Here is a 25246-nt window from a genome sequence, read left to right as displayed (position 1 = left end):
AGCACATCTAGTTAATAAAGAAAAAATATCTGAATATTTCAGTCTTTGAAGTGCAGAGATGTGTTGGAATAATTCACTCCATTACCATGTGCTTAGTAATAATAATCTGGAAAACCCTTGATGCAAGCACACACGCATGTGCACACACATGCACACACCCACCCTGTGCCCTCTCCCTCACACCTTGCAGTCAAAGTGCCTGTTAAAGCAGGAAACCTGTGCGAGAGCACTAGCTTGGGAATCGATTTCCCCCCATTAGTTTGGATTTAAACATGTCAAAGAGCTGCAGATGGTTTTGACTTTTCCTGACTTTTTCTCCAGGCAAACATTGTATCTACTGTACAGTGGTTAGCTGGCCACACCAGGAACCACAAGGCCTTCATTCACTGTTCTGTCTACAGTGTGTCTGTAGACAGAACCTGATTCCCTCTGCTCTCTGCTCCCAATAAGAGACTGCTAGCTGCTTGTTTGATCTCCGGCCCCTCTCCTTTTCTACCCTGCCTGCCTCGAATAGTGGATTCAGATGTCAAACGGATGTTATTTTTCTTTCTGACAATCACTAGATGTTTCTCATCTCCAGAGGGCCTTCCAGATCAATGCCCTCCCGTGGCTTTTCTTTCAGCCTGGACCAGCCCTTAGAAACAACACTGACAACCTCTCACAGAGTCTCCTTGACACATTAAGAAAGTGCTCTGTTATTCTTTGTTGTAACCAAGCCTTTGATGGACTACAGTATGTACATGTCCGGTAATAGTATATGCCAGGAGGCCTTATCTTGAATAGATGGTAGACTACGTGATGGCGTTCAAAATATCAAACCTCAAAATAGGTGGACACACAATACCCAGACAATTCTACTGCCCATAACAGGATTATTTCCACTCCATCTAATTTTCCTCATTCCTCAGAGTGTTTCCGACATTTGGACAGGTTAGAAGCCCTTCTTGCATTTTTTAACAGTTGCCTGTTTGTTTCACTGTCAGTCTCTCTCACATAGCCCTATGTATATTGCATAGGGCTATGTGTTTTGAACCTGAAGACATGTCAGGCTTGAAGTGACTCATATTTGACCCTTTCTGTCTAAGCGGGAGGTATGACTGTCTGGCTCCTTGACCTATGCGTTGCTGCAGTCAAAATCTAATTAACACAACCTGACAGTTTGCTCCTGGAAGAATGATGATGAGCAGGTTTGACAGAAAATGACTAGAATAAATAGAAGAGAGAAAATAGGTGGCTGAGTCACAACTGCAAGTGGTAATAAGTGAAGAGTAATAAACTTATTTGTTTTCTGTCACACTGATGTCCTCTGTTGAGGTTAGCTGCTTGAGTTTTGCTCAATGTGTGGACTGGAAGTGAGTGAAAAAAATAGTAGAGGCCCTGGATGGACAGTGAATTGAAAAGCTGAGATCACATTTTAGCTTCAGTTGACTTTATTCTCAATGTGTTTGAGCGATGGCTGACAGACGTGTAGTCAGCCAGACAGTTCCTCTGCTAAAGGTGAGAGCTGAGTGACACACTGAGGGAAGCCAAAAGATGCACTCCACCAGGTGGTAGCATTTAATTTGACTGTATTGATGTTTGTTTTGGGACTGCTCCTCAGCGCTGATGTAACTCCAACAACAGCCCTTTCCAAGATGTTCTGTTCTCTGAGCAGACACTGAGCAGAGCTGTTCAAGTGTTTGAAGTTTTAAGGAAATATGAAAGTAAGTGGGAAGCATGAGACCTTAGTGAAGGTGCGGGAGAGAGCCAGAGAGACGGTGAGAGAGTGGTCTGAGAAAAGGAGCTGTCTCCAGTCAGTAGTTTTGTTATGCAGATTCTTGGATCAGCTTTTCCATTACCAATATAAAAGGTAGCTTTAGATTTGTCTCCCTCTGGACTCTATTAAAAGTAAATGGTGACTGACAGGAGAGAAGGGTAGCTTGGAGAAGGGAAGTACAGAAGGTGATGTCATAGGCGCACGTTTTGCATCCCTCTCTCTCTCACTGTTACTGCCACATGCACACACACAAACATGTTTGTCATTGTGCAGCCAGCTCATGCTTAGGCAAGCATGTATGACTGCCAGGTGATCATGGGGGATTTGGAGAGGCACTGGGCGTCTGTGAAGACCCAGCACCTCTCCTGATGAGTTGGCACACAGAGCATACTGTAGCTCATGTTTCCTTCAGTCTCACCACAAAGGCTCCGGCTTCTCACAGTGGGCAGCATGGGGCTTTCACTGGGGAAAGTACACTGCCTTGACATCTTCTCCCTGCCAGCCTTGGCTTTTACTGGGCATTTGGTATTGTGTGTGAGACCTTGGATGTGTCCAGTTAGAATGAAATGTCTTTTCCCCCCTTTAATGCAAAATCAAATTTTAAGAAGGGTAAATGCTCCAGAGCAATTGCCAACTATGACCTTGTGGTTACCTATATTGCATTTTTTGAAGTAAAGAGATCACTGAAGAGAGAGAGAGCAGTCAATCAAATATGTTGGCAGTCCTTTGTCAACAATCTCCTCTTTTAATCACTTGAAAGTGGGCAATGTATTTCCAGGTTGGAGTAGCCAAGGGTGTCTGGTGCAACCCTCCCTACCAGCATCCCCTGAAATGCCCTTGTAAGGGCACCTCAGCTCAGTTGTAATGTTTTAAGTTCCTGGCGTTAGTTAAAATTACCTCAAATGTTGTAATGCAGCCCATGTTGTGTCTGTGTGAAGATGTGGGAATAAACTTTAGAGGCTGGAAAAAGCACAAGCAACAGAACGAATTTGGTTGTTTCAGCTATAATAAAGCTGATTCTTTAGACTGACACCCTGTGACACTGAGTCCAGGCATCACTATGGCTAACATATAATGAGTGTCAGCTGTTGTTAAACAGTAAACTTAGGCCCACTTGATCACTGTCACTAGATCTTAGGTTGGGTTGTGGCAATACATTCTCCTGGAAGGCAACACTGAGGTAAGGTTTCTTTAAAGATAGTATCACTTACTCTGATCACTGCAAGAACTGCATGGTAAAAAGAGCTTTTACCAATTTTGAAATGTACTACAGTATTGTAGCCACACTATAATCTAAGGACGTTAGTCAACAGTAGCATTTAGAGCCACATGATTTTCTCTCCTCTGCATGCAGTCCAAAGACGTTTGTTTCATTCTATTTTCCAATTTGTGCAAAAAAAATATCAGTAGACCCTTTGGGATAAAACAAGACTAAGAGGAAGTGCTGGATGAAAAGTCAAGGTATAATCATATAGTCAGGAAGCTAAATGGTCAGGGCACCATGGATATCTGTTCCAAATTTTGGTAGCAGTCCATCCAGTAGCGCCATCACAGATGCTGACTTTTGAACGTATTGCTGGTAACAATCCGGATGGTTCTTTTCCTCTGTAGCTCAGAGGACACGTCATCCATGACTTCCAAAAAAACAGACAATCTAAAATGTGGACTTGTCAGGCCCAGCACACTTTTCCATTTTGCGTCAGTCTATCTCAGATGAGCTTGGGTCCCAGGGAAGTCTGCAGCACTTGTGGATGTTGTTGAGTTTTAACTTGCATTTGTAGATGCAGCAACAAACTGATTTTACAATAACTATTTTCCAAAGAGTTTCTGAGCCCACGTAGTATCCTGTATAAAAGTGTGTGGGTTTTTAATGCAGTGCTGCCTCAAGGCTCAAATGTCACAGATATTCAGTATTGGTTTTTAGGCCTTGCCCTCTACACGCAGAGATTTCCCTGGGTTCTCTGAATATTTGAATTATATTATGGACAGTGAAGCCCTTCAAGGATGCCCCTTTCATACCAAATTATGTTATTTTTTTCTGAAGTTATTTCTGAAAATGTTTGTCTAAAACTTTCTGCCATGCAAAGAAAAAAATATTTTATCCATTATTTTCTAATCATTTGGCATTATAATTAAATAATATGAATAAATGATAAAGAAATGTTGGTCAGTGTGACTGTACACAAAATGATTGCAATAATATAGTATATATCATAAGAGTATCTGTTAAAATAAAAAAAACACATTAGTAACAGGATTGCTATTGAAAAATACTGAAGTCAGAGTCTCCTGTCTTAGTATATGCTGTCATGTACTAACTGAGCACTGAGCAGCAGTCATTTGGTCAGCAAAAAAAGCCTATATCCTCTGAAATGAACTTTCACTCCCAGTGAATTAAAGTGCAGCTGAGAGGCATCAGGCTGTACTTATCCCTAATGAAAGGCAATGTATGGGGCCGCCAACTTCACAGGGACTCTACAGAGAGTCTCAATTGGTCTGGCTGTTAAACCTGTTATCCCAGATAAAATCGGTGCCTGCAAAAAAAGGGAGGGGTGGAGGAGAGGGAGGGAGGTGGCAGTAGGGAGGGGATGTTAGAAGTGCCACCTGCATCGATTTCCCCAAAACCTAACCTCGCTCTCTCACTCAGACACATGAACACACATGCACACACACACTTGACGCTTGCACCATATAATATTCCTTATACAGGGCCACCTGACGGCAGCAGCATATGGAGGCAGGCCAAGGCCGGGGCCCACCAACTAACCAACAAACCGGCAGCAGTCTAGTGTGGCTCGTCACATTGCAGGTCGTAATTCAGCCCCATGCCAGCTTTTATGTGGCATTTTTAGCAGCCCCTATTCCTCGCTCAGCTATTTCTGAGGGGATAATTTCTTAAAGCATGTGGCATTACAGGTGCATGTTATATAGCCACACAAAGCTGACTTGCTTTGCAAATGTTTCTGAATGGAAAAGAATGTTGGCTCTCCCTTGATATTTAATTATTGATCTAAGTCTATTATGTTGTCAATGGTTAGTTCAGTTTTTAGCACTACCTGTAGGATTTTTTATGTGAAGTTGAGAAGTCCATTACTATGTCTGGAGCAGTAGTCTAGACTCTAGATTAGCTCATGTTGTGATTTATGAAGGCTGCTTGAGGCATCTGAGGCATGAGGCTTCTGGTGTGATTGTAATGCCTCATTACTCCTGTTCATAGTTAGTCATAGCAAGCTGCTCCTGGTCTATGTCTCCAGGCACAGCCAAGAACAGGAGGACAAATGCTTTCTGTGTTCTTCAATGGTGAGCCGCAGAGATCCAAGTCAAATTTAGCAAATGTACATGAACAGCATTCGCTGGTGAGAACATTGACTGTGGCTGTTACATTTGTCTACTAGCCATTTTGGCAGGCAATATCATTAACAAGTGGAACTGAAATAATCATTTTGGCTGATGAAAACTGATTTGGGAGTGGCTGTTGGATGGAAAAGTCCATTTCTGTGCTCTGAGTATACATTTATATGACTTATGACAGAAATCTTGTGAATGATGTCACACACACAGCTTCTGCGTCAACCATTGTGCCCCTAAAGTGAACTTAGATTAGTGTTGATTTTGTAATGAAGTAATCACTTGTATTACTCATCAAGGTCTTAACTGAGAGGTCTGTGTAGGCACAGTTAAAGTTACTGAGAGCTCTTCCTGTGAAGGATTATTGAATGACCTTAAATCAACGTGTGGTTGCTGTGGTCATGCTCCGCTTTGAGTTGTGGTTCAGAGGCCGTAAGAGCAGCGGGGAATTCATTTAGTCGAACAAGGCAACGCATGAACTGGCCCTTCTCTGTTCTTGAAGAAACATGGGAATGTTTTGAGAGAGAAAAAGTTTTCACATGATGAAGCTGAAGGGATGTAGGCACACACTGCAACAAGTAGGCTTTATGTATTAACAGGTGTGTATTAAAAGCCTGGAATGGCATATGATGTAATATTGTTCCACTTTTCACTCTGAAGTACAGGAGTGCAAAGGATTGTGAGCTGCAAGGTAAAACATCATATTTCGTGTGGCACAGTCTATAAAGTATTTTGGCCAACTTTGTGGTAAGGATTTTTTTCTCCTCTACATCTGGTGGCAGACAGTTTTATTTGGTTTTATGGCTGACAGAGATCAATGGACGTATTGAGAAGCCTTGTATTAAGGAAATGGCATCAGCGAATGCAAGGCTTGTGCTCTCACTGATTGACGTCTCAGTTTTGATGGAAGCTTCCATGCCTTTCTCTCAGTGTTCAGCCAACCAATGCTACAGAAACCATAGTTGCTCTGCTGTCGAAGCTGTTTGCTTGCCCTTATGATTACAAGTGTCATTTGGTAGCTTAAACCAACATGGGTTTAACTCAGCCCTAAAGTCTACTTACAGGCTGTAATGTTTTCAAGAAGCAATATTCTTACAATCCAAGAATATCTATTGGATTTTAACTATACCAAGAGATGTATTTGGATGTATAGGCCGGAGCCAAGATGGTGAATTCAGGAGCAGCTGTAGATGTTTTCAGTTGACTGAAAGACTCTATTAATGCCTGAATTAGTCATCTGAGGAACTGAAGCTTGAGGGAGGGAAAACAGTGGGAAATAGGGAAGGGTAGATGGATTATCAGCTCTGAGTGGATTATCATCTACTGTGGTGTGCATTCCACTGTCCTCTCCTCCCCACCAGGCCTCAGCGCTGCTCCATCGCTTCCCAGAAACAAGCCCATCCAATTTTCAGTGCTTAAGGAAAAAATGTACAGTTAATAATTAGTTACAGCAAACATCAATGTCACCATGCTCGGAAATTCATCAGAGTTTTATTTAACCAGGCAACTGGTTAAATAAAACTCAAAATAATCTTATTTTCAATGACCATCTGCGTAAGGTCAAAGGCCTTGAGAGAATAATACTGGGGACAACAAGTCTGGATCAAAATAAAGAGCAGCCGGTGCTTCCGTTGACTGCTGCTGCTGTTGTTGTTGTTATGACAACGGGATGTACAAAGAGCCCACAGCAAACTCTGAAATTATAAATGTGATATTAAGTCCATAGTCTCTGGACAGAAGTCTTCTTTCTCTGTGTATCCTTATAAGGAACCGCATGTCCTCCACAGCTGGACATGTTGGACAGAGGCAGGAAGCTACATGCACACACAGACTCACCATTATACACACACATACATAGGCCTCTTGATGTGTTTTCCTTTAACGCCTGATGAACCACGTCATTGCCATTTTCTCGCCTTGCGGTCTGCAGCTGTCTGCACAACTTGATTAAAACATTTCTTTTAGTAATCCCTGTGTAATGAAGCCCTCTCCTGAGAAGGATCTCAGTGTGTGTGTGTGTGTGTGTGTGTGTGTGTGTGTGTGTGTGTGTGAGGTGGTGCACGTATGTGTGTGTTTTGGGTCAGGGGTGCTCCAGATGGGAGGAAGGGGAGGGCCATGTGTATGTGTGTGAGAGAGGGAGTGAGTGGAGTGTTTCTTTCTATGAAGAGTTTGGGCTGTTCAGGGCTGATGATTGAGAAATGCACACATGGAACACCTTTGACCCTGGGGAACCACAAAACTCTGAGCTGTGGCCACAAATACAGTCCGTGCCTCCCCCTAACTCATACCCACATCCAGCACAGAGACTTTAGATTTTGTTTAGGTTAGAGAATGGATGACATTACAGATCAAGGTTGAGAGATAAAATTGGAATCACTTAATTTCACCAGAGGAATCAGTGAGAAATCAGCACAAGACTAGATTTACATAAAGACACAGTGACTACAATACAGTGTCTGTGTTTCTATTAACACTCCTTCGTCACTTCTATCATTGGACTATAATATATCTATGATCTTTCCACACAGATTAAATGTAATCCTCTTCACATTAATACATGAAACAAACTAGAATGTCTTATTTCTGTTGTGGCTTCTACATTGTTTTTCTCTGTTCAACTGGCACTTAATTACATCTTCTTCTTCCGCAATGGTATAATGGAGAATTGACACCACCTGCCGCTTATCTTGATGAACTAACTCCTGATAATTGCATAATGGTAGTGGATGGAACAAGCGTTTGTTTTCAATTTCTCTTGCCAATTTACAATACGTTTGAATGGAGACATAGCTAGTGAGAAGTAAAGATAATAAAATACAATACCAAGTAATATGAGTCTAATAGTGCAATGTGAGTCTAATTAGAATGTATTGCCTGGATAAAAGATGAAAAAAAACAAATTTGGAAAATCCTGTCTGTAGATTACTTTTCTTCTTTACCTGCTTAAGTGGCGCTTTCACAGTTCAGCCACATAGCATTTACTAAATTTTGTATATCAGAGGGTCAGCTGTAGCTCCAGTTACATTTCCCATCAAGCTAATGACATGGACCATGTTGACCATGTAGTCAATGAAAGAAATCAAATGAATGAAAGAATGTTATGACAATTTTCAAAGAAAGATATATGATTCATTTTACTTTTTCTTTTCCTCAAATGCCAGCCACTCAACCTAGTTGACATCCAGGTGGTAAAATGACATCAAGTTTGCCACTGAGGTGTTATTATTCAGTGTGAAGTGCTTGTGTGATTTATAATGTTCATTATTTGGAGGCTTTGCGAGACACTGTAGTGAGTCTTTTGTAGATAAAAGAGGGGACTTGAGAGCAGCCCATAACTCACTCTGGTTATTTTCAAGAGGGGTCAGTGACCTTGGCTTGGAGAGATTGGGAATTCTGCAATACTTCAAATCAATCTGCACCACAAAGAAAAAAAAGGTGCAAGCTGTCAGTCTTCCCTTCCCTCTATTTTCAGTCTGATTCCCTCCAAAGAACCTCTGAAAATGGGAAAACAAGACCAGCAGAGGATTTTGTTCACTGTTTGAGTTGGGGAATGTTTGTGTTGGTTAATTAAGGTAGGGTGTGACAGTGAATGATTTGTAGAAACTTAAGATAACTTATCACTTGTCCCAAGACGGTGGCTATCTGTTGTATCTATCAGACAAATATGTCAGCCCATAATGGATTACATTGGCATTGCTCTGGACTCAGATAAGTTTAAGTCAAGAGAAAGTAGCACATTGTGAGGCCAGTCAAATGTGATTGACTATCGTGTTGACTTTTTGTTTGTTTTACTCCCTTGAATCTAGTCTGCTTTATTTTCTCAAGTACTTCCAACAGCTTTTAACTTTAAACCATTTATTAGAGTATCATGTTCCAGTTCATCTGGAATTTCCCATTTAGCTCCCATTACAGACCAAATCCACCTGTGTCAGGGAATGTGTTTTTGTCTTTGTGGTCCATTAAGAACAGACACCTTGCTCCACATCTCCTGCCGACCTCCCAACCCCCACAGCTGTCTGTGTCACTGTATTTTGGAAAGAGTGAGGGAGCTGATTTGTGGTACTGTACAGGATATGAGTAAGTAACAAAAATTCTGGAAAGTGTGCACAGGTTCCAAGCTTGTATTCTGGGACACTGTGTAAACCATTAGGACCAGCTGCTCTTGGCGATATTCCTTCAATCACGGCAAGATGCTGATCTTGAAAAAAGAACTTGCTGACCACATTTGGCTGTGCAGTTCAGGCATATTAGTTTGCTCTACACTTCCTTTCTCAGTAGTGTCCTTTGTCAGAACATCTACACTAATGCCAACATATCCAGGTTTCAACACATTACTGGACATTACATGTACACGGAACCCACTCACCTAATTGTGTATGCACACAGACACATATCCCAACAGCCGTTTTTAATTAAGCTACATTTATTTTTGTCTGTAAAAGTACAAAGCAACAACCTGCCAGTTCTGCTATTCCTGAGTTTGTACTGGAACTTTTCCAAATGGCTTTTTTAATGAGACTCCCCATGTTAGGTATTATTTTACCTGGAGAATAACATATGACCTGCAAGCTTGAGGTCTCTATCCTTCTCTTGCCTGTGCTAGCTGTTTTTCCCTCATTCCTGTTTGTTTTCTGCATGGTTTGATTATATTTTATTGTATTCTCTTTTCCTCCCTTCTTCCTTTTTGCTCAGTTTGCAGAACATGCATCCAGTTTACATGCACATAAGAACAATCTTGTCAGCATTTAGTATTGGCAGCTAGTTTAATAATTGTTGCAGTTACAAGTTGTTAGAGCAGCAGGCCCCCTGTCAGCCGTGGCCTCATTACTGCTGCTGATTGTGCTCTGGCTGATCAACCTTCTGTTACTGGTTTGTGCAGATGTGTGTACAGGTGTGTATATAAATGTGCTTGTGAGACAGCATATGTGTTGGCATCTAAGTATATGTGCATATTGGCAAACATTAATTGATTTGTCTGTACAGGTATGTGCATTTTTGTGGTTGTATGTCTATGTGCATTTATGTGCTTGTGTGTGGCCTCTGTAAAGCAGCAATCACAGCCTGTTAGCAAGAGCCCAGCTGTATTTGTCTAAATATAGTCGTGACCACAGTCAGACCAGACCATGGAACTGATTAGCCTGAGAACCAATGGTCTGAATGGATCTCAGCTATTATGATGTGAAAGGGGTTTGCTACAGACACGGGGTTACCCAGAGCCTGTTTAAATGGAAGCTAAAGCTTTGATAGTGATACCTTATGCTAGTAATAGCATAATGTCATTAGATGGCTATGAGCCGTGTTTGGAGCTAACAGTAAATATTTTGAGGGTCGTCTGTAAAGTCCACTTACTGTTAGATTTCACTCATTCATTTTAATGACTAAAAATAATTTGCTGTCCCTGCTTTATGTCTGAATTTGAGCATGTACACAGAGGAAACAGTCTAGGCAACAAGCACCACAGCTGGTATGGCACTCATGACTCAGACTCACGCCCCCTGCACAACACCAGGCCCTGTTTTAGCTGATTTTGACAGGAACACTGGACAGAAAGACTTTGTGCCAGCCAGCCTGTTACCTGGCCAAGCAGTCAGCAAGTCCGCCAACTTGCCTGTCCTAGCCCCGGTCTAGTTCTTCGTCACTCAGTCACGGAACCAACAGGGGACAGGTCGGGAAATGAGGCCTAATGTTGTTGAAATACACCAGAGGAAAGCATATTTCATTGGCTGAAATTGAAACACCTAATTTTTCATAGCTCCTGACTAATTTTGATTTCCTTTTAACATATTCCTGGTGGCCTTAGTGTTTTAATAAAAAAGTTATTGACTTAAAGGACTACTGTGAGGTCAGAGAAAGCCTATTCAATGAGGCACTGAAGTTCAAGCCAAGGACCTGATTTTTGAAATTATGAGTCAGGATCCAAAATGGGTTGTGGGCCCACTTCTGGTGGGTCTCCACATTATAAGAGTAGAAGTATGCTTTAATGAGTTTTGCTCCCCAGGCTACAGACTCCATTTCTAATATGGATTATGCACTGTAGCAGTAAATTGCATTTTGTGAGTAGATGTGTTTTACATTTTAAGATATGTTTTATTGTAGTCATTTGTTACTGCTGTTGATGCTGCAGGTATTAGTACTGCTATTTTTACTTCTTGGACACTTTTGTTTCCTTCAAGGCCTGTGGTAACACTGAAAGAGCTGCCTGCCAGAAAGCTGTTTACCATGTTGCAGCAAGAAACACTGACTGTGCCAGCTACTTAATGAAATCCGATGAGTGTCTGGCTGTCCTCACATCCAGCATTCCCAAAACACCCTAATGAGAGTTTCTGCTTCTCATTTAGCTCCAAGTTGCTGTTTGCAAAGAATCGGGCATAATATAATAAAAACAGGTGCATAATTAAAGTTTTAGACGACCACATGCACATGACAGCTCCCCTGAAACGCTATAAACACTCGAATAAGCCAACGAACTTTCATCCCTTGCCAGTCCTCCCATTGAAGTGGCTTTGCAGGCACATTTGCTCTGCATGTGGGGACATTGTTGTTGCTGGGTCCCCTTCACTTTCTTTTGTTCAGCCGCAATATCTAGCTACGTGTACTCACACACAGGCATGAAAGCATTTGAACACACAAAAACACACATGAAAATCAGTTTGATTGATGTCTTGGTGTATGGCGTGCAACAGTAGTGATTTCTAATAGCAGAAGAGCATTACATTGCATGGTTCGCCGTGGTGCCAAATGTGCCATATGTTGCCAGGGAATTTAAAATGTATATGTGTGCTGTCAAGGTAAACTCATTGACCCTGTCAGGTTTGGAGTTTCTCTCTCTTATGGCCTTTGTTTTTCCTGTGCTCTTACATCTCTCTTTATCAAGCTCTCTCTAGCTTTTGCTCTCATAGTAGTCCCTCCTGAGACAACAGGCGTTTAAGAACTCTGGGCCTGCCTGTATGCAGCTAACAGCTCATGTCACCCTGCCGAACCACCCAGGAGCAGAATAAAGGGAAAGATAAAGAGACACAGAGAGAAGGAGAGGGAGGGAAGCAAAGGAGTTAAACGATTGCAGAGCTGCTGAGCGGAGGGAGAGACCCCGTGACATATCCCACACTCTGAACTGGGACCAGACCAAAATGGATGTGTGATTAAATGAACTGTGATGCTCGTTCCTGACACGCCGCAGCCATCCCTGGAATTAGTCACGGTTCTATTTTCACTGAAAGTGACGCTCAGAGGGCAGCAGCTCTTTGCTTCCATTGCAGTAGGTAGTCAAGGGAGCATATGTGCACGCACACACACCCCCAAAAAGTAGATGTGTATCTAGGCAGGGGGCACTGCCAGTCCTCAAAAACCTCACTGATGAACCTCCCAGAACAGAAGAGAGGAAAACAGGAGTGGAACCAAACAGGCTTGTTTTGAAGTGTTTAGTTCAGGCTCCCTTGGTGTTTTTCCAGTGAATGGAGGTTCCTGGGGACTAATAGGGAGGGAGGTAGGACAGGGGGGAGAAAGAGATCAGTAGTCGTGATAATGACAAGTGCTCCATCACTCTCAGCAGTGTGTATAATGCCATACCTCAGTTGGTGTGTGTGTACAGTATGTGTGTTGGGGAATCCCTCCTCCTGCTGTTGCTGATGTCATAGAAGGGATCTTAAGAACTGAGGAGCCATGACTTCACAGCCCGGATAGAAAAAGAGCTCAGAGACCTGATTCAGGGATTTGAGTGTGTGTCGAGAAGTTTGTGTGTGTGGTATCGGAGATGTGCGTTTGAATGCGTTAGGATTTGACTGAGTGATTACAGAGTGAATAGGGGAGACAGCGAGGCAAATGCTACAAAGGAGGAATTGAAGAACAGATGAAAAAAGTGTGTGTGTGTGTGTGTGTGTGTGTGTGTGTGTGTGTGTGTGTGTGTGTGTGTGTGTGTGTGTGTGTGTGTGTGTGAGTCTGTGTGTGTCAGATGATAAATGAGAGCATGGTCCACTGAGATTCTGATGGACAGGGGCCTGGAGGACTCCATCCGACTGTGCTGTTACCTCATCCCCCTGAACGCTCAACTCATCAGCTTGTCATACACACACATTCATACTCACACAAACCCTCTCTCCCTCCACACTTTTGGAGACAGATGAAATGTTAAATGCGTAAAGATTCTTTTTGGGGTCAGGTTTCTGGGCTGTACATCTCTTCACATAAATCATCATCACAGTTTTGACGGAGGGGAGAGAAGGGTTGGCGGCAAAGAGGCAAACTACACTTACCTGCCAAGTAACTAAGGAAAGCTTGGCTTGCACTTGGTACTTCTTCAATTTGCTGTTGGAATGTCGTTCTACCTATTTGGCCACTTGTGCTATCAATGAGCTGTTTTATATTGCGACGTGATATTGATGGATTCGTGGAAGTCGTGAACCATTTGTTTCCACCGGTGTCTCTTTCATTAAGTGTATGTTGGCGCTTATGTGCGACTCTCCGTTCTTTCATTTATTACTGTCACTATACCCTGACTCTCTGTGTGTGTGTTTTTCTCTCCATGAACTATCCTTTATCTAACCTTGTCTTTTGTTGTCTCGTGTCCCTCTCTTGCAGGAGCAAAAGATCTTCAGTCCCCACCACAGAGTGTATTTTTGAGCTTCCCCACTTCACCGTACAGGCCACGAGGGCTCAGACACTTTTGCTCCAAGCAATCTGTCAGAGCTGGACCCACTGCGTAGCCAGTGGAGCCCCAATGACACTCAGCGAAAGCCTGCTCAGTGAAGTGTACAAAGCTCCAGGTAAACAGCAAGCTGTACAATAGCAATATTTACGAAGTCTTTCGCAGCAAATCCTTTGTACACAATCATTCAGTTTCACAAATTTCTGATACCTGACCAAGGTATTGATTTAAGTCTTTTTCTGCTGATCTTTGAGCAGCTATGGTGTAAGGGTTGTCTTAAAACAAACCCAAACAATAGTGAGACTGGAGATTAGCAACAATTAGTTAATTAACTGATTCATCAATTGAAAATAAATTAATTATCAACTATTTTATAGTTGCTAAATTGTAGTCGATAGTTGATAAATTGTTTCAGTAATTTCCAAGCATAAATGTCAAACTTTTATTGGTTCTAGCTTCTTAAATGTAAGGATTTGCTGCTTTTCTAATGAAGATTCTTGTTTGACCCCTGACCTTTCTACTGACACCATGCTGCTTGGTTGTTCATCATTCAACAGACGAGTAACTAGGTGTGTGAAGAGAAGTGGAGCAGGTTTATCATAGAGGAGTACAGGCTGTTTTTCCCCAGTGCATGTGTTTGCAATTGCTCAGCATGGCAATAGGCTGCTTGAGTTTTTTCAGTTGTTTTCATAATGCAGTTATTTAAGTAGGGCCACAATTATAATTCAGCAATGGCAACTAAGACACTTGGCACAATGAAAAAATACCCACACAGAAGATTAATGTATCCTTTAGCAGCGTATTCTGTCTTTCAACCCTGAATGGTTGTAGAAGAAAGAACAAGCTACATCACTTTGCTCATCTGGTCTCTTTTAGACTATTGTATTAGATGGTAATGCAGTCATCATTGCAGTTGATTTATTGAAATCTCCTTTTTCCCATAAAGTGCTTTGTTTGTTTAGTTCTCCATAAAATAAAATTTGGTTCTGAGTACCAGCAAATTGTCAAGAGAGATATATGGAACTGGCTAAAGCTTAAAGTGATTTGACTCTTTTATGAAGAGTTTTACAGTTATTTCTCAGCGCTCAGCACATCATGTGCCAGACTATCATTTGCCCAAAACAAGTCAACCTGATAGTAGCTAGTTAGCTATAGGCAAATAGGCTGCAGACCCTATACCATGGGAGCAAGCACATATCCAAAACTTTGAACATACACATTCACATGAGACACTCTGGCATAAAGATCAGCTTGTCTTGTGCCCAGTGTGGGGTAGTGGACCTGCAGCCAAGGGCAAATTAACTCTGAAACGGTTTTACGCTTCATGTCGCCTAGGATGCCTTAATGGTCAAATAATAAATTTTGCCCCTTGTTAAAGAAAGGGAGGGGAGCCTGAATTCAATAAAACAGTAGCGTTTCTCATGACGGTAGCATCTGGACAGTCCTCTGGAGGGCCAGGGATTTTCCAACTCATTAGGATCATGTTGTTTGGTATGCCGTCAACATTCTCCCTCAGCCAAGCCAGCCAAGCTACCTTTTTCACCGTTGTGTAGCCGCCAAAATTTATGAAACTGGTCTCCCGTGGAGTGAAGTCAAATATTCCTCTCCCCTCACTCTGCCTTTCTCTTGGAACAGGGCTTGAATAGCAACATGGAGAAACATTTGCACATCTGGTCTGTGTGCTGGCAGGTTAGAAAAAGAACAGTAGGGAAAAGAGTTTGGGCTTAGAAGGCAAGAGAAGGGGAATAGGTGATGTGTTGTGTAAGTATATGTTTTGTGGGGAAAAAACTCAGCAATAATTCCTATGATATAACCAAAGATGTCTCATACTGTATCTGCTTTTGAAATTGTGGTGACACTCAGGGGCCTTAAGGAAGATGTAAGCTGTCCCAATACCTCTCAGTCTGTAGTGTGACAGCTTAAGTGGAGGAGAAATGGAAAATGAGGAGATGCAAGAAGAGAAGAGGAGTGAAGTTAGCAGAGTAAACTGTTGTCCACTATGTTTGCTGTAAGGTGTCGTCCTGCACAACCAATTCAATGTTGCTGTTTTGGTTCTTGTGGTCACCATGGTTGTGTCCACATTGTAACATAATGATAGGACGTTGTGACTCTTCTGTGCAGGTGACTTGCCTTCCCCCTTGCTCCTCTTCTCTACTTTGTTATGATTTGTTTTCTTAAAGGCATGATAAGCACTTTCCTAAAAATCATGTATTGACTCATATAAACATATCTGGGGCTGCAAGTAACAATTATTTTCATCATTGATTAATCTGTCAGTTATTTTCTTGATTAATTAATTATGGCAAAATGTTGCCCAAGGTGACCTCGCATGTGTTTTTTGTTTTTTTTCCCCAAAAACACAAAGATATTCAGGTAATTGTCAGAGAGGACTCAACAAACCAGAAAATATTCACATTTGATAAGCTGATATCAGAGAATTAGATTTTTGTTAAATTAAAAAATGACTCAAAACAATTAATCGATTATCAGAATGATTGGTAATTAATAATGAACTAATGGATCAGTTGTTGCAGCTCAAAACATAATCCCTTTCAATTATCACCTATGACCCACTAGAAGTGTGTAGTAGTGTCTGAATCTGCAGACATGCTCCCTTTATTTTCTTATTTTCTCATTATTTGGTGTGCTAAAACCTAAAACATCAGTATTTGATGTCCTGCCATCTTTCTGGTGCATTTAAGAACAGCTCAGAAAAATCTAAGGCTTTGTTTTCTACCATAACTACTGATGCTCACTAGAAGCAGTGCTTCTTATTTTACTGTCTTTAAACCTTTCTAATGACAACTATGGGTACTGTACTGTTAAACTGCTGACATGGTGCCACTTATTTGGCCCTCTGTGCAGTAAAAGTGTTTGCAGTCATTACAGTGGCTGCTTTTTTCTGCTAGGGTGACTTGCTGGCTGAATGGCAGCAACTGTTTGCGGTAAAAGTGGTGGTCTGTTATAACACTCACTAAACTGAGATCCTGTAAGTCTCATGTACATTTGTTCAGTCTTGTGTCACCAGCCAGCAGCCATCAGGCCATTGCAAGGACGAAACACTCTCACTCCCTCTCACTCTCTCTCTCTCACACACACACACACACACGCACATGCTGAAACCACTGAACATGGCAAACAAAAACTGTTCACTTTGAACATGTGTTTTTTTTCCATTCCTCTAGGAATTTCTCCTCCCTTATATCCTTTTGATGTTACAGGGTTTTTCAATAGTAGGAGGTGTTTCATATCGAGGTCTAGCTGATAACACAGATGGTCAGTGTCCTTCGCGGGGGAGCCATCAGAGTATGGGATTTCATTGCCTGTCCAAAGGAAATTCCTCAATTCAGTAAGGAGCAAAACTCAGCAAAGTTTCAGTTTTAATCTCAAGGCACTGACAGACTGTAAAATGTTCTTCAAAATAATTGGTGGACTCAGATTAAAGCAACAGTCAGGGACTTAAAATCATTGCAGCTGACTGGAACACAGCCTCTAGGACTTGTAAGACTAAGAGTTACTGTGTTGCTCACTGGCAGCTACAGCAGCAGCCCAGTAAGCAGCATGTGCAGTGTAGTGTGTTTGGTCTGCACAGAGACAATTGAGTGAAATCAGAAAACAAAGCGGAAAATCGTATTTTCCTGAGAATCCGACATTGTCAGTCACTTTTTGTTGCATGACGACTTGGTTTGTCACACAACTGTCTGTGGGACAGTGTTGATTCCCAGTGCTCCTGTAGTGAGCTTGGCTCACTGAGCTGAGCAGAGTTTTCTGTGGTGACACTTTATTCCAGCGCTCTCCTCTTGCATTCCAGCAGAGCTCACACTAGTGTTATATTTTATTGGTGAGCTCTGCAGCAAACAGTATGTCATGCTTTATGTGTCTGGTGAAAACAGAGAGGTGGTCCATAGGGAGGTGTGTATGTGTATATGTGTGTGCGTGTGTTTGTGCACACTTTAAATGCATACATTCTTATAATATGTACCCCATAACCCTCAGCCTTGTCAGCTGCCCAGTAAGGGCAACAGCAGCTCTGCCCTGCTGCATTCCCTCCTTTATTACTCCCATTTTGCCTTAACACAACACAATCTGTCTTTCTTTCATTGCTTTTTTTTGCTGTCTTTTTTCCTCAATCCCACTTTGTTTTTTGCTTTTATCGTTGTCTTTCCATTTTTTACTATGCAATTTAAATTCTGCCAAATGTATTTCCTCCCCCTCTCTCCTTTCTGTTCTGTCCTTATCTCATTTTGTTGCTGAATTCATTGTCTCACGACATCTCATTTTTCCTCTTTTAACCCTATATTATTTTTTTCTTTTTCTCCTCTTTCCCTGTGATTGTCAGTGGCCAGCCCGTCTTACATATTTTCTTTGTTTATACTTCCAGGATGCTTTTGTGGTTTGCAGTAGCAGCCGTAGTAGTAGCAGGAGCGGTAATAGTAGTAGAGAGGAGCCAGTAATTCCTGCCCACCACTGCTTCTAGCCACTGCTAACCTCAGATTCAGCGACACACTGACCACAGTGACCTCCCACACTCTGCTCGAGTCTGCATGCATTTGTGTGTGAGCGCACAGTGTGTGTGTCTAATTTTGGGACAGGGAAAGTGTAATCTTAGTGCACAAGCTTATTTTCTCATTGCTCTCTCTTCAGTGCATTGTCTAATGCAATTATTTGCACTGAAGAGAAGTCAGTCCGCCTTCGCAGTACCTTTGTTGGGTTTCTTTTACTCATTATCCCAGAATCTTGCAGAAAACATGTCATATCTCCAAAACATGCCAAACTATGCATATGTGTTTAATGGCATTTAAAAATGACAGCAGCTGTTCAACATTGATGCATTATATATTATTTACATCAGTGTCATTAAATGAATGGCAGCTGTACAGTTAGAGCTCTTACTCTGTTTTGTATTAATATAGTTACACTCTGTCCAGTGGTTTAATCTCATTCTGTTTTTATGTAAATTTAGTCAAATTTAAAAAGTTGTCCTGGACCCTGGTGACTTACTTTTGATCAAATCATACAATCTCTAGTCTGTACATTGCCATGAACACACAGAGTCTCCTTATTGTATTTCCTTATTGTATTCTTCATCTTTTCCCTGTTGATGATAGCTTTATTGGATTTTGATTCATGCACTCACATCCCCAATGGACCCGGGTCTTTCAATTTCATCGAATGTATTTATAGCTCAGTACATAGTGATGAGTCACAGAGAGCTCTTAAACCTGGAGATGGTACAACTCTGGCTTGGGGAAATATGACCCAGTGAACTCTTGGCCATGTATTGAAAATATTGTCCCTGTTATTACTGTGATTGTGAGATTGTAAGGGCCATCCACACCAAGAATATTATAACAATAAAGATAAATATATTGTTTTAAAAATCTTTGCTGTAGAATACTATAAAGTTGTGGTGTGGACTCACCAGCCACTTGAGTAGAACAATTAATAAAACTTTTTTTTTTTAAGTTATTGTTATTGATATTGGTTTGGACAGCCGTTAAAACTGTACTTGTGTTTTTGTGTGCATGCAAGTGCCAGTCACCTGTTTGCGTGTGTGTGTCCGCTTTTTTGTCTCGCTTATCAAACAAAAGTCTTTGTTGCGTCCTTGCGTCTCTGACATGGCAGCAACCCAAACAACACACAGAGAGTCCGGGATGCTGTATACTTACAGTAACTTCAGACAGCTCATTATAAAAGATGGATGGTTGTGTCTGTCCATTCCTTTCAAACACAGCCAGTGGTAGAAATGCTTCATAGCCTGTTTTTTCCTGCTTGTATTATTTGCCTGAAAGTGAGTGGGAACTGAGCAATCTTTGATTTATTGATTTTAGGTCACTAATATCCACCACAAGGACTACATGATGAATTGAAAGAGTCTTGAGGAAAATTGGTTTTGGTTTCTTTGCCCTATCAGAGTGACAGCTACAGTATTCATCAGTGGATCAATAATTTTTCCCTCCACTTGAGCCAGGCTCAGCTGTTGAGCTGTTGGCTTCTTGAACATTGTTCTCCCTAAATGAACCATTCTGGGACGAGTGCAGCATCTCCAACCAAGTTGGCAAAAGGAAGTGGGGCAGAAATTTAGGCCAGTGCTATTAACTTTCTACAATCTAAACTCTTGCCCTGCATAGAAGAAAGGCTTTATTATAATTTTTGTCCTTACACGTGCTGCCCTGTTTCAGTGTCTTGCAAAATGCTGCATTTTGAAAGACAAAAGATCAAGGTCATTCAAATCAGCGTAACATTGGCATTTTCACCAGTGATAGATTCAGCTTTAATGCAGCTACCACAGCTGGTTTTCTGGCCACAGAGCTCTGTGGTGGTCTGGATGAGGACAAGAGGGGGGGAGTATGGTAGAAGTTGGTTGGTGGTGGTCACCAGACGTGCTCTAGATGATTGCTGGGTGATATATGAGCTGTGACATAACTTTAGCATGACAGATATAGGGGGGAAAGAACAGAGGAAGAGGAAGAGAGAGAGTGAACGATATAATGAGCAGAATGAAAAATGAAAGAGAGAAGGAAAATAAAGGTTGAAGGGAAAAGTGACAGAAAGAAGGAAATAAAGAGACTGAGAGTGTGGGGTGGACCTCAGTGCCCAGAAACACAACTGGCCATTGGTTTGCTTTATTAAACCCAGCTTTTGCACTTAATTGAGTGTCAGGTTAGACACGCATAGACACACACACACACACACACAAGTAAAGAGATGTGAATATGCACAGATGCATGCCCACCTCCATCGTTAGCAGATCCTATATGTACTCCTGAACTCACAGCATATGATCCCATTTAAGGCAAATGATAGAAAGAATGTTTGGATACAGTGAGCCCATGGTCTCACTGCATAGCGACTAGAAGCATGTTGATAATAATAGCCCAAAACTTATGCTCTCACTCATAACACTGTCATTATTAAAACAAGTATTTTGTTTTTACAAGTTCCCCCCTACACATACAATGGAGGATGGGGTGGATTGAAGAAAAATAAAGCAAAGAGTGGAAAATGGACTATTCAAGGTTACGTCAGGGGGACTTATTTATACTTTTCTTCACACTGATATTTCCCATTGCTTGGAAACAAATGCAATCTCTTAGAAGACCATGTCAACAACAGTTTTTACGCATTTTTGCACTGCATGAAAAAGGCTGCTCCTGTCATGGCCAGCAGTTCACATCCCTGTGATCTAACTGCCTTCAGGAGCATGGGTCTGACGCAAATCCCCCTGTGACGCTGTGGCATAATAAGTGTTGGTAATAGCTCTGTGTTATTGGAGGGGAAAAAGTGTCCATTTTCATATCACTGTGTCACCTCCGTAAACTAATCCCTGGTATGCTGTGCATTTAATGTTGTCCAGTCCCAGAACTTAACCGTCTATCTTTTCTCCCTCCCTTTCACCCTCCCTGGTGTTTCTCTCATATTCGGCCATAATGCAGCTGTTGGTAGCGTGGTCCTGGCTATGAGACTGAACAGGGGAGGTTGCTCTCCTCTCAGTTTTCCACTGTTTTCCTGTGCAGATTTTGGCCGACATGGCCTTCTTACTCACAACCGTAATGTCTCCCATCTATTACTTAAGACAAGCCAGAGGAACATGCAGCTTTGCCCTGTCATATAATGGGCCCATACACTTAGCTCATGGAGATTATTTAGATCGTCCGTTTTCATTGTTCCACAATGAAAGTGAAAGAAGGAAGGGCATAAGCCTTTTTTCATGGTCTGTGGTTGTCGCAAATGTCAGTAAAGAGATGGGAAGCTTAATGAAAACCCTGAGATGTCTGTTTCAGCGTGGCCTGGCCCCTCAATCAAGTATCCATACTTCTTTGAAGAGGTAACTTATTGGTTTGAGAGAAATTTCTGCCTGTCTACTTGTCTGCTTCACGGATTGACATCAGGGCAGGAAGAAAGCAGGAGGGGAAGGAAAGAAAGAGGGCTTTTTCATCCATACGCAACCTTATTTCTGACATTAAAAACACGTTGTGTCAGCATCAGAGAACCGATAAATAAATCTTGGATGGAACATGAGACGGCTCTTGTCAATGAAAACTTCAATGAGCTACAGACGGCCCTCGCTCCACTCCTGGCAGATTGTGATGATGTTTTAAGTCAATCCAGACTCAGGCCTTCCTCTTTTCTTTTGTCTTCCTGCTGCTCTCTGCTCTTTCTCTGTCGCTTACTTCACTCCAGAGCTAACGAGAGAAGCCAGTGGAGTCGATGCAAAACAGAAGTTTGTTGTGTTGTGTTGTCCCACATTTGGACATCAGATTACATGGATATTTATATGTTTAATGGGATGATAGCAATATAAAGTGCCTGAGGTCTGCGCCTCCGTCAAACAACATCTCAAGTTGACTCGAGACTTTCGCCCAACAACGACTTGCACATGCACACAGATAGACTAAACATATACACATGCACACATCTTTCCGTCATGGTTGGTGACTTCAGACGCTCATCAGGGGACATCAGGCTTGTCATTTCTCACCATGATTCTCCATTCATCATTCCCCTTTTCGTCACACCGTCCGCTGGCTTCTGGCGAAAGATGATATTTAAAAGAAATCAGAAGTCAACTGAGAGTGCGCCAAGGATTTTCTCTCCCCTTTTTGTTTGAATAGTAGCCCACTTTTCTGTCATGGGAAATAAGATGTGATTCCAGGCATGTTGGAGGACATGGATGATCCCAGTACAGGATCTGGAAGCCTGAATTTCATGTCCAACTTTTTATTTTTGCTTCTCTGATATGAATCATCGATGGTTTCTCAGAGGCATCTTTCCACTTACCACTAAATCCAATATACCATTGGCACAGTATAATGCTTAAATTGGTAGTTGATCTCAAAGATCTATCATGCTTATTAGAAACCTGGCTGGTCGTTGGTAGTTGAGGAGGGCGTTTAGTTAGCTGGCCAAGCTTGGGTAGAGCAGAGTTTCTGTAGATTTAGATCATCAGTTAGAGCTGGAACACTCCTGACTCTCCCCCATGGAGGGTAAACTGAAATATGATATGAAAACCCCCTGTAGCTGTGGTTTATGAAACGTTACCATGGTAAAGACTTGTAGGCCCCACAATGTGTCATCAAGAGATAATGCCTTAAACAGACCTAGAAAGACATGTAAAGGTGTGCCTAGTACCACCACCAAATAAAGTGGCTATCTAGAACTATTTAGGTTTCTTCAACTTGTTCCCATGGAAGAACCCTTTTTGGTTCCTGTTAGAACATTATGTAAAGGTTCTTTCTGGAATCCTTTCAGTGGGTTGTACCTAGAACACAATGTAAAGGGTCATACCTAAAACCACCTGTGAGAGTTTCCACCAGAACTTTATATGAGAAGCTCTACAGAGCACCCCTATGTAGTGGAATGGTTTCATTCAGAAGCTTTGCACCATAGAAGGGTGCTAACAAGAGTACACCCAGGAGGTCTACCAGGAACTCTTTCATAATCCAGTGGTTCCATCTAGAGCCCACCCATGGGGATCTAAAAGCTGCCTTTTTTATAAGGGTTTCACCTATAAGCCTCTTCCCTATAAGGATGCTGAAAAGAACAGATGATGCAAAAAGTGTTGGAATCCCAATAGTGATTGCTGTGGTTAGCCACCATCTTAACAAGATGTTTGCAAGTAAGAATTTATTTTAAAAACTGGAACAATAATGAATGAAGAGGTGACACTCTGAAGATAATCCAATAAGACAGGAGGCTCTGTAGGTCCCAGGGCAACTGGTCAAAGTTGGGCGTAGGTGGATTCCGCAACATTACAGGTTACAGGAAGCAAGTCTGATCTCAGCAGATCTCACAGGTTCTCCTTCATGTGAATTAATGTGATCTCCAGCAACAGCGATATATCAGGGAGGGAAGAGAAAAAAGACAATTAAAAGCATGATGACAAGGTCCACTTACTACATCGGATGAATCATAAGCTATCTGCAAACAGCAAAATAATCCAGGCTCCCATGAGAGCAGCACAGACAAGCATGGACACATAATATTGGTGACAGTGGACTGACTCAGCCTGACACATCTCATTAATTGTCAAAACTAAAACTGTTTAGTTCATTTCGTGGTGCCTGGATAGCTCAGTTGGTAGTGCGTGCGCCCCATGTATGGAGGCTGTGAGTCTTCTGCAGTGGCTGTGGGTTCGGCTCCTGGCCATGGCCCTTTGCTGTCCCCATTTCCTGTCATGTCTTCAACTGTCTTGTCATTAGAGGCATAACCCCCCCCCCAAAAAAAAAAAAAAAAAAAAAACAGAAGAAAAAAAAGAACATTTGGAATGCTTATTTCTTAGAGTGTACAGTTATAGTAAGGTATAAATTTTGGATTGTATTTGTCAAGGCTCTGCATTTATAGATATTATATATTATTCACTCTAATAAATGAATGAAATAACTTTTGGATCACAAAATCATTAGGAGTGAGTCATTAAAGGAGACACTGATCCAACACAAGCCTTTACTTTTAGTTAAAAAAATAATAGTGTGAAGAATATGAATCATAAGGGATACATTACATATATCAGTAAAATAAGTGTTAATATAGTAAGTTATCAAGTAGCTTAATAACTGTCTAACATATTTAAAAAGTTCACATACGCACCAAGCCAAGCACATCACTGAGACATGAAACAAAATGCACTGTAAGTAGAATGGGCTTTAAAGCACCCACAGCAGACTGCTCTGAATGTTACTAAGCCCTGAATCAATGACAGCCCCAAATAAATCTGTTTGTATTTATGTCATCTGGTAGTGTCTGCAGAGCTGGCTCCCTGCTGTGAGCCAACCATCCCATCTAAGAGTAGTGACTAGTGCCGACTGAGCACATAGCTCCACGTCACAAGGCCATAAATTTCCACTGTAACTCCCATTGAAGTGCCTCAGCAGCACCAAAACCCCAGTCACGTCTTGGCTACCACCACACACAGACACAGTCAGCCTCTGCAAATCTGAGACATAAATATTGATCTCAGTGGATTATTGACAAACAAGAACTCTCTGCTTGGTTTCTCTTTAATTCTCTTCCATAAGGGAAGGGAGGGGGGTCTGAGAAAAAGAGCAAGTGAGTTATAGAGTCGCAGAGATCTTGAGAGTCAGAGAGAGCAGTAATCCAGAGTTACATTTCAGTGACGGAGGGGCTGGTTTAGCGTCATTAGCTGCGGTCTGTAGTTTCGAGCATCTCTCTCATGGTGGAACCACACTGGCATTCCATCCTGGCTGCTACTTCAAAGCCAGAATGCCCCTGTTTCTTATGCTAACCAAATTTGTCAAGGCAGCATTAGGCTGGGGATATGGGAGATTGAGAGGCAGGCCCTCTCATCCAGAACTGTGTTTTAATGGCCTATCTCACCACCAGCTAATCGTCTCCTTACAAGTGGCAATGCGGGAATCCTCTATGTCACAGCATATGTTTCTCTATCACTCTTTGCACATCTGTCGCTCCCTTTTTCTCTAACACTCTCTCATCTTTCTCACTTGTTTTATAACTCTTTCACTCAGTTTTGCTCTGCACCC

The 25246-nt window shown here is 41.9% G+C and overlaps 1 protein-coding gene across 6 annotated transcripts in view; it reads left to right on the top strand.

The window, feature by feature from the left end:
• Nucleotides 1-25246, top strand: part of vps13b (vacuolar protein sorting 13 homolog B) — a 396480-nt gene that overhangs the window by 66435 nt on the left and 304799 nt on the right. For all 6 annotated transcript variants that reach the window (XM_084725927.1, XM_084725925.1, XM_084725926.1 and 3 more), the window contains exon 17: nt 13679-13863. In XM_084725927.1, the coding sequence (XP_084582053.1) occupies nt 13679-13863 (185 nt within the window). The remainder of the gene's footprint in view (nt 1-13678; nt 13864-25246) is intronic.

Source organism: Lutjanus erythropterus, chromosome 9 (genome assembly GCF_056507025.1).
Source record: "Lutjanus erythropterus isolate fLutEry1 chromosome 9, fLutEry1.hap2, whole genome shotgun sequence".
NCBI classification, from domain to species: Eukaryota; Metazoa; Chordata; class Actinopteri; order Lutjaniformes; family Lutjanidae; genus Lutjanus; species Lutjanus erythropterus.
The sequence above is the reverse complement of the archived record's forward strand: the minus strand, read 5'-3'. Positions and strand labels throughout refer to the sequence as shown.